This window comes from Clytia hemisphaerica, unplaced genomic scaffold (genome assembly GCF_902728285.1).
Source record: "Clytia hemisphaerica strain Z4C2 unplaced genomic scaffold, Clytia hemisphaerica genome assembly, whole genome shotgun sequence".
NCBI classification, from domain to species: domain Eukaryota; kingdom Metazoa; phylum Cnidaria; class Hydrozoa; order Leptothecata; family Clytiidae; genus Clytia; species Clytia hemisphaerica.
The window spans coordinates 1,463,413-1,473,676 of NW_027103334.1; the positions used below are offsets into that span (position 1 = coordinate 1,463,413).

The window sequence follows — 10,264 nt, forward strand, 5'->3', positions numbered from 1 at the left end:
ATGTGGTAGACGTGTCTTATAGAGTTACGTACATTACTGAACCTTTTTTTGTAATATTTGCTTGAGGTTTGAGCCGTGCCTTACTCGAACTTATTTTTCTGTTTTTTACTGCTCCCTAGGCCTCGAAAATAGTTTTCGAGGAATAATAAAATATCCTAATGTTTTCAAGACAGAGAGAGCAATAGTGTTAATAGTATTGATCCTAAAATAGCCAAGCCAACCCAAAATATTCAAAATAAGGCCGAGCTATAGAATTTCTCAGACTCTAGAAGCTTAGATCACCAAAATCATAACAAAATAAAAATATTCGTACCTGGGCAAGGGTCCATATTGCAAGCTGACGATTCACTGAGGTCTCCCACACAAGTATTACCGAAGTAATCAGGAGCTGGATTAGTACAAGTCCTTGATCTTGTTTCCGTTAGACCAGTATTTGTGGGACCACAGTCTGCATTGCAGCCTGCCCAAGATGTCCAGTCGGTAAAGCCACCGTTGACTGCAAAGATAAAAAGTTAATATAAATTTTTATTTACATAGATAAACTGTAGATGTGGTGATGTCTAGATTAAACCCCCGGGGAACTGACATTGACGGCCGCTTGAGTTTGAAAAATGAACCCTGTTAGATATGAATATTTGGTAAATTTGGGACTCCGTATGAAAGAAAATTTTAAAAACTTTCCCCTTTTCACCCTGAAAATAGGCCAAAATGACTAAAAGTAGACCCTTTCAGATACACATCTTGAATATTTACACTGAACCATTTTCAAAATGACGTATTTGTCCAAGTTGACGTCAATTAATTTTGTATAAAAATACTTTTTTTTCTATAGAAATATCATTCCCTTGAGAACGGACTGAGCCGGAAACATGTCGGGGAAAATCAAAATATAATAGCCGCATTCTTTTTCACCGTTCAACACATATTGAAAATTAGTAACTTTGGGACCCTGTCAGATATCTTCAGAGCCTGAAATGTATTTGCCTGTAACGACTTAACATTAACGAAATAGGTGTTCTCCTCCTGCTAACTTTAGTGAGATTATCTAACGATAAAGACCCAGCGTGTCAGCATAAAAGCAGTTGTCAGTAAACATTTCGGTATCATTCAAATGTCATCATCAGTAAAATGAATTTTTGAAATGGAAATGTCCAGTTGTCACTGGGAATCTTAGATGCAGTTTCAAATGCAATCCCTAGCTGGATTGTGTCAGCACTTTTTAGGACAATAATTGTAAGAAGTATAGTTAAAATCGATTTACTTGGGCATAAAGTTGCAGTTATTTGCCCATCAGCTTGGCATTTAGCGTTGAGAAACAGACAATTCTTGGTGTACGATCCACTTGGTAGTACGTTCGTTACTGGGCACGACGGTTCGGCATTGCATGTTGCGGTGTCATAGGGTAACGTGTAAGTGCCACCACAGTTCTTACAGTTCATTGGAATTGAGGTACCTGAAATTAAATTAAATAAATATATCTTCAGAGTTTGGATGGATATCCGTCAAAGAACGGACACCTCTGGCGATATCACTTAGTGCATAGCGGGGAACTATTGTTTGTCAGTAATGTGTCGTTTTATTTTTTCGTTAGTGTACAGTGTAACCGATGTTATAACGAAAAAAAAAGAACGGACAAGTTACAACACTATGATAAACTCACTTCAGATGATAGAATTCTACCCCTCGTCAAAATTAACTCTAGTTAAAAACCAAACTTCGCCGCTTGTATAGACCCAGAAGCATTATGAAATCTTTAAAGTATGGTAACTAGAAACATAAATAGAAAATAATAAATTAATTATACTCAGTTTTGCAGGAATGTTTTGATGAGGCATACACATTTTTTAATAAGAACATAGGATTACGATGGTTATAACATTAACAACAAGTTAAGGACATTGTATTACCCAGCGGGGAACTATACGTCGCAAGTACGTCGTTGTTACGTCACAAATTACGTCGCCAATACGTCGACTGTAAGTGGTGGAATGAAATGGCGAAACGACGTAGAAGGTGCTTAGAAACTACGTAGATAATTTACGTCGTATACACGTTGTAAGGATGTATTGCATCCTACGTATTTACGAAATTTTTGTGATTACGATTTCTTTTATAATTACGACGTTATCTTTGATTCATTTTTTTTTTTGCAGTTTTGTGTCCGAAAATCAAACCATGTCCGAAAATCAATACCTGTCCGATAAATAAAATCTGTCCGATAATTAATCCCTCCCCATACCGTTCTTTGTAATATAGTCCTAACGTTTACCTTTTACACCATCTTCATTGAGCCAATTTTTCATAGCCTTGTAGGGTAGGTCACCCTTTACCATACTTAACACACGTATATTCTCTTTGTGGTTTAAGAATATAAGACACGCATGCGTAGTTTTATATATCAAGGATAAACGGAGACGTCATAGAGACGTGATATTTACGTAATATGAACTACGTTGCTTTTAAGACTATTCTATGTGAAATGGCACGAAATTCTTCCATTTGATAAAGGTCGAAAAAAAATTGACTAATCGAGTCCAAAATTTCATAAAATTTAAAGTAACACATTTACGTCATCTTTAAGTCCCATTTTCTACGTAGTCATGACGTGCCCATGATGTTTTAAATCGACGTAATCATATTGTCACAAAGTTACGTCACGAATACGTTATTACCAAGTAACTTGGTGCACGTCGTTTCGTCATCGTAAAGTTACATCAATAAGACGTCTTTTTTACGTTCATATTATCGACGTAAAAATTAGACGTTGTATCTACGTCGTTTGAATGTTGGTCGCCGACCGACTTATTTGCGACATAAATCCGACGTAGCTGTGACGTCGCTTCCCTGCTGGGATAAGATATTACTATAGTAAGAACATTTTAAGGCTTTACGGACCTGTACGGGCTCTAAATCACCATGAAAAAGCCTGAGGATTTTGGATGTTCTTATAAAAAAACGATGTACTTTGCTTGTAAAAAAAAACAAAAAACATTTACCTGGAGGTATATAATAATGTTTTGTTGCTGTGTTCAAACCAACCACATAAGTGCCGGGATACGCAACGTTTGATTGACAAAGGAGATTTTGTGCAGGCGCTGGAAAGCTGATGGTATGCGTTGGGAGATAGGCTCTGACAAACTAGTTGCGATAAAAACAAAAACCATTGAGTAAAATAATATCAAAAATCTGCTTGATTTTGTCATATGGGTTATACACTTCTGTTTCACAGATCAAGTGGGACCTCCCCCGCACTGTGTATCCCCGCTGTGGGAAATATTTCAACTGGGGCTCTGAGGCAGGGGTGTGGTTATAATATTGGTTTCATTCTTCAAAGTTTTATCCCTATATTGATATCCATCAGAGAAGTCTAATTGGTCTTACGCCAGACAAAAATATCAAAAATTTACAAAAAACACCTTTTTTTATTTTTTAACGTTTTTGACTCTTAAAACCCTTTGCGTGCCGGTACCTTGTTTTTGTACCCCAATCCATTTGCCGAGGGGTAATTTTTTTTAGTAATCTGATTTGTCGATGTCGTATATATACGACATGCAAATTTTAACTCGTGTTGCCGCATGTCGTATATATACGACAAGGATATTTTATTCCTATTTGCCAATGTCGTATACATCCGACAGGCATATTTTCTTCCTATTTGCCAATGTCGTATACATCCGACAAGCATATTTCCTTCCTATTTGCCAATATTGTATATATCCGACACGCGTTTTTCATTCCTATTTGCCGATGTCGTATATATCCGACATAATCGCAGCTTATCCGCCATTTTAGATAAAATTCGAATGTTTTTCATTTGGCGCGAAATTTTTATTGACTCGTTTGTGGCGCAATGTCAATTATTTACAAAAAGCGATCAAATAAGCTAGTTTTCTTTAAAAGTCAATGTGACCTGAGTAAGCAGTAACACAGTATGGATCAAGAAATGACTAAAGAACCAAGAAAGTGAGTAAACTATTTATATTTATTTGTATCTTTAAAAAAGCAGTTTATATCAAAATCATACACACAGTTCAAATAGATGCTTGGAACATTGGGCATGATTTTGATATACTGCTTTTTTTTTAAATAACAACAACAACACCAGCCTTTATCGTCTGTCGTGTGTAGAGTTTTCTGGTCAATTTAATTTTGATTTTTAAGGTACATTTTTTCTTTTACATTTGATTTTTATTTCAATTCAACTTGTGTTTTATTTAAATGGGCAATGCTTATTATAATAGAAAACTAATATTTGGATAAAACACTGCTCATAAATAAATTGACTTCGACTCAAATTTAAATATCCTTTAGGTCAATTTAGTGCTTTGAAACCTTAATTTATTTTGTTTATCTATTTTTTATTCTAGTGCAAAAGTCGTCGCAGCTGCTGCCCTTGATATCATGAGTCAGCCATCTTCTCCATCTTCTTCATCTTCTGATGAAGAAGCTGAACAACATGAACCAGTTATGGCTGAGACCGACAGTGAAATAAGTGAAGCTTCTGAAGACGAGGAGGAATCGTATGAAGAAATGCAACCCATTGGACGAGGTGGTGCTGGTGTGTTTGTTGGACGTAGAGGTGGTCGCGCTGGAGCTCGTCGAGCCCGTACCCGTGCCCCTCGTGGACAAGGTCGTGCTCGCGGACGTGGACGTGGACGTGGACGTGGTAGAGGTGAAGGTGTGCGTATGCGTGGTGGCAAGAAAGTAAATCCTTGGAAAGAGTGGAATGATGGACCGTTTCAACCAGAAATTCCAATCTTTAATCAAAACGTTGGACCAACTGTTGAGGTACCAGAAAGCGTGAGTGACATTGTCAGTTTATTTCTAACGGATGAATTGATGTCATATATTGTTGTACAAACTAACTTATATGCCAATCAATTTATTAAAAGTGCCGATATTTCAAACCAATCGAGGGTAAATGACTGGAAAGATGTGACCGAAAATGAGCTTAAGAACTACTTTGCCCTATCGATGCTAATGGGAATCCATTCCCTCCCGCAAATTCCGGATTATTGGAGCACTCCCCCTTTATCATAACCCTGTTTATAATTCCGTAATGTCGCGTATCGTTACCAACTCATCTCAAGATTCATTCATTTTAACGACAACACCAACTACGACCCAAAAGACCCGAAAAGGGACCGCCTTTTCAAAATCCGACCCCTTTTGAAGTACCTGAACACCAAGTTCCAAGAGTTGTATTACCCTTCCCGTGATGTTAGTATTGATGAGCAATTGTTACTCCATAAGGGGAACTTACATTTCAAGCAGTATATCCCTAATAAGAGAGCAAGATCGGTATAAAATTTTTCTTTATGTGACGAGTCTGGCTACGTTTGGAGTACCGAGGTTTACGTAGGTAAGAATTCTCAAGTCGTACCAGCCCAAGAAGAACTTAAAAAGCTTGGAATTAGTGGGCAAGTGGTGGTCCGCCTGATGAACCCCCTTCTAGACAAAGGTCACAGACTTTTTACCGATAATTGGTACACGGGTGTCCCGCTCTTCCAGTATCTTCAAAAGCACCAAACTCCGGCTTGCGGTACCCTTCGAAAGAACAGAGGCGGTTTTTCCTAGGAGTTCACCGCGGGGAAGCTGGAGAAAGGGGAAACTCGCCACTTTGTTAACGACAAGCTGTTGGCACTGGCTTCCAAGATTCTAAAGAGGTGTTTTTCATCTCCACTATGCATCGTCCCAAATTGGTAACGGTCCCCAAGAAAGCTCGAAACGGCGATAACATCATGAAAGAGCAGCTCGTGGTCGACTATAACCACAAGATGGGATTTGTTGATAAAAATGATGCAGTCACTAGTCAGCACAGCATGGTAAGGAAAGCCTTCAAATGGACGACCAAGTGTGCTTTCCACCTATTGGAGGAAGTGATGTTCAACGCTCACGTCTTTCACCTTCAAACAGCTGCTGATAGAGTCTTGACTTATACAGACTTCAAGTTGATGTTCATCGAAGAAACTTTCGCGAAGATTGACGCTTATAAGGCATTATACTCACACCCAACCACTGGAGCACACGACCCTGAACCCGTTCCCGCCACTAATCCTAACCAACGAAGACTCCCGACTAAACGGTGTGTCCAATGTTACAAATTGGGTATTCGTCGAGAATCACGGTACCAATGCGACACTTGTATTGTTCATCCTGGCTTGTGTGTTTACCCTTGTTTCCGGGAATACCACACCCCTGACGAGGAACAACAACAACAATAAAACACGGGAAAATGAACACATTACACATTTTACGATTTAGGAAGACATTTGTTTTATATATATTTTATGATTGACTAAAATAAACCTGAAATAAATCTTTTGAGCACTTAATATATACTGTCACTATTACTATTTGGATTTTTTTATGTCGGATATATACGACATTGGCAAAATAAGAAAACCATTTTCCTAAAAGCTGATTTCTCGGCAATAGAGCTCCCTCTTTTTTAAAGGCCTCGGCAATTAGGTAAAAAAATTTGATGTCGGATATATCCGACATCGGCAAGTAGAGTGAAAATTTGCATGTCGGATATATACGACATCGGCACGGAAAGGGTTAACAACTCGACTAAAACCTGGTATAATGAAATATTAAAAAGTCTTGAATTAATCTAGCGTACAAAAATAATTATAAAGCTTCTGATTCAGATTCAAAATTTCCACTCAAAGATGCTACACTTGATCTAATTATACTTACTTCAGCCTCACTTTCAAGTTTTTCGTAACTTGGAATGTAATATGATCCACCGTTAGAATCCGAACATAGAATAATTTGAAAAGTATTCACCTACGATGAAAGCCAAATTGAGATATTACAATTCTATCGTAAACCAGTTTTGAAATAATTGCCATAAACCATATAATATGAGGAGTTTTACTTCACGCATCTTTTTTGAGATAGGTTTCCCTTAACCATACGTGTATTTTTGGGAAGGGAAGAGACATTCTTTGATAACTGCGGAAGTATTAAATGATATTGAGTTAAAACTTCTCAGGTGCACAAAGTGCAAAATTTTAACATTTTTAATATACAGTGCAAAAAATATTTTTGATAGACAGACAGACAGCACAAAAATATTTTCGATAAGCTGCCTTCAATATACTTACATCCGTCCTACCATGATGTGTGATATCAGTATAGGTCACAACAAGAACACTTCCTGGAATCGCTTCAATACCAAAGTGATCTTTCAAGATATTCAACGTTTTGGTGCCAACATTTCGTAGAGATTTTGTGGAGCAGGGGTTAATGCAATCGGTCATATCAATATCATCGTAATATGCACAGAAAGACCCATCTGGGAACGTCGTTAAAGTGTATGAGCCGGCATCCGAGAAATCACCAGGAAAAACGGCACCATTTGATGAAATCTAGAATGAAAGTTACATAGGACGAATGTGAAAAAAACGAGATGGTGGGATGATATTTTAAGTCATTCTCAAAAGATTACTTTCTGATTTGGATTCTTTTTAAATCGACCGCATGAAGAATCTTTCTCCTTTAGTTAGGAGGGGGAAGGTGAGTACTTTTAGGGTGCGATGGGGTTGGCCCTATTTTAGTACGGGATTTGACGAAAAAAGAGACGGGAAAACGGTATCTTAAAATCAGACGGTGACGGTACTTCGCCTTATTTTTTGTCATTATGCCGGTATATTAACCTCTACAAACCGGTGTGACGGTGTTTTTATTTTTTTCAATTTTCGGGATTCCGAAATTCAGCAAAGATTTGGACGGGAAAACGGTATTTCGAACCCGTACAAACCGCCCCCTTAGTTGTCTACTCATAAAAGAAAGTGTATGCCGGGACTCTTTTTCGTTATCCTTAACTTATTAAACAAAAGAGGTTTCATATCGGGTACAATATTTGAGTTGAAAAGAATAATAGTAGCAAACCTCACCAAAAAAACAGGAATTTAGATTCTTTGTGATACTTGAAAGATTTTGAGAAAAAAGCAGACTTTCTTGTACATCTTGTGTCTTGACGCCATTTCGAATTTTCGTTACTGTAAGAGCTTCAAAAGCTTAAAGTGCCCTTAAAAATCAAATGTTTAGAGCCCAACAATATGGGTTCCAAGTCCAAACATTCTAATACTTTAACACGTAGAAAAAAACCGTGACGTCTAGTATAGGCTGTTATCGTGGCTACTTACCCGAAAAGACGTTTTAGGGCTCGTCGAACCGTCTGAGTTCTGAAGGTATATTGGAGAGCTTATGGAAATTTGAACAGAATCATCGTCACTCAATGAATGATCTATTGCTGTACCATCTGTCAAATCTTGAATAATAAGTGCTAGTTCAGCAAATTTCAATATATTTGTTAGAAGGAGAAGTTTTACAGCAATAATTTGAAACATCATGTTTGGTATAAATTTGACTGTAGAAAACAAAACGTATCATAAGTTATCGATTAATGCCTGTGTAACGTTTAACGGAACAGTAGACCTCCCAGTAGACCCAGGACACATTCAATATCTTAGAATAGGGAAATCACTGCGTTCCCCAAAGTTATATTTCTTGCAAGGTTGCACCTGGGATGGGCTGCAACACATGGTCTGGTACTCGGTCTGGTACACTTATTTCCCTATTCTCTTATGCTTGATTTTGGTACAGAATTTCCCTATAATGTAATGGGTTCACCCGCGGGAGAAACACTTTCACTTGCCTAGTACTCTACACATCCACTATTGAAAAGTTTATCAATAACAAGAATTATCCCAAAACAATTTGGGCCAAAAAATAAATATGTTTTGTCAGTGAGGCATAGTGTTAAAGATAAATCAGAAGTAAATCAGCAATAAATCAGAAATAAAAAATCGAGATCTAATAATTTGATTGATTTATCCCTGAGCTCCGTCAAACGACATAGTAGTCAGAAAATGCTCTTCTTGCGGAAGGTTTTGAGAACCGTAGAGATAATTGCAAAATATATCAAAAGCATGACTAATTATCAAAATTGGAAGGTATGAGGAAATGTGGTCTAAACGAAAAAGCCATTCCACTCTAGGGGAATTCTTTACCAAGCTCAAGTACAAGAGAACAGGAAAGTGAAAAGAAAGACGAAGGGAAATTGGCAATTGGCATTTTAATATACACTCTGGTGGAATGGCATTAGGAAAAGTGGGAATGTTATTATATTATAAGTTAAAGATCTCTTTAACTTATTTATTTATAAAAACTCTTTTGTTCGAGGGTAAGTAGATGCTTCATCTTATTACTGTATGGCATCATAAGACCAGCTGTGGAGAGAAGCGGAAAACACTAACTGATAGTGACAATGAGATGACATCAGATGTAATTACTGTAACCTGTAATGACGTGTTTTGTCCTGTCATGACAGCTATATCCATTACATATCTAATTATTATGTGAATGAATATAAAAAAAAGTCGAAAAAGGCGTGCGTTGGTAGGGGGTCAAAGAACCCATTTCGGTTTTTTTTTTACAATTCGTTATAATAGGTGCATTAGAAGCATCCAGGATTGGAGGTGGCCCATATGGTTATTTTGGATCCTTCCGATTGTGATTAATTGTTTTTTACACGGTTATTATGACAACAATCCTTTGAAGGACAAAATATTATGAACAAGTTAAGAACACTAACAAGCCTTCCACGGACTCCCAAACACCTAATTTCTTACAAAAAATAATCACAAATTAGTGAAGAGAAGGTCTCAAAGTAAGAGAATTTTAAGTTTAGTCTTACAACTGAAAAAGTTGAAGTCGTTCAAAAAGGCTTTAAAGATCTTGAAGAATCAGTGTTACGTGGCTGACAGGCTTCATTATTCTTAATTGTTCGATACCTTTAGGCTAGCATACTCCTAACCAATTACCTTTATTATATCCTGAAGAAAGTTTCTTAATACTTCCCAAGAAAAACCTTTGATCGGATTTTTTTTTGGTAGCGTTACTCAAAAGCGGTGGTGTAGTTTCTCTATTTCTATATTTTAATTGCATAAATTTATTAGAATTACTTTCACAAATGTCTAACAAAAATTGTTATGGAAATTAAAAAGGTTAAGCCTATAAATATTTATTACATTTTTAAAATAAGCTGAGTAAGGGGAATAATACAACTCGAATCAAGACTTGCATGGTTTTCTGTAATAGTTGTAATAGTGTTAAAAGTTAAGTTCTTATGTTAGACTAGACATAACAGAGGAAGTGCTCAGGGCAGACGGGTACCAAACTCCTGTCAAAGATGGTGTTAAAATTATCGGTATATTTCGTTAACGACGTTATTGAAGCCGTCTGTTTGACG

At 37.1% G+C, this 10,264-nt stretch overlaps 1 protein-coding gene across 2 annotated transcripts in view; it reads right to left on the bottom strand.

The window, feature by feature from the left end:
* Positions 1 to 8,376, bottom strand: part of LOC136817129 (uncharacterized) — a 30,434-nt gene extending 22,058 nt beyond the window's left edge. For both annotated transcript variants that reach the window (XM_067073474.1, XM_067073466.1), the window contains exons 1-6: positions 8,157 to 8,376; positions 7,113 to 7,376; positions 6,703 to 6,792; positions 2,997 to 3,138; positions 1,262 to 1,453; positions 314 to 496 (exon numbers count right to left, since the gene is read on the bottom strand). In XM_067073474.1, the coding sequence (XP_066929575.1) occupies positions 314 to 496; positions 1,262 to 1,453; positions 2,997 to 3,138; positions 6,703 to 6,792; positions 7,113 to 7,376; positions 8,157 to 8,363 (1,078 nt within the window). In that variant the 5' untranslated portion in view covers positions 8,364 to 8,376. The remainder of the gene's footprint in view (positions 1 to 313; positions 497 to 1,261; positions 1,454 to 2,996; positions 3,139 to 6,702; positions 6,793 to 7,112; positions 7,377 to 8,156) is intronic.
* Between the last annotated feature and the right edge of the window lie 1,888 nt (positions 8,377 to 10,264).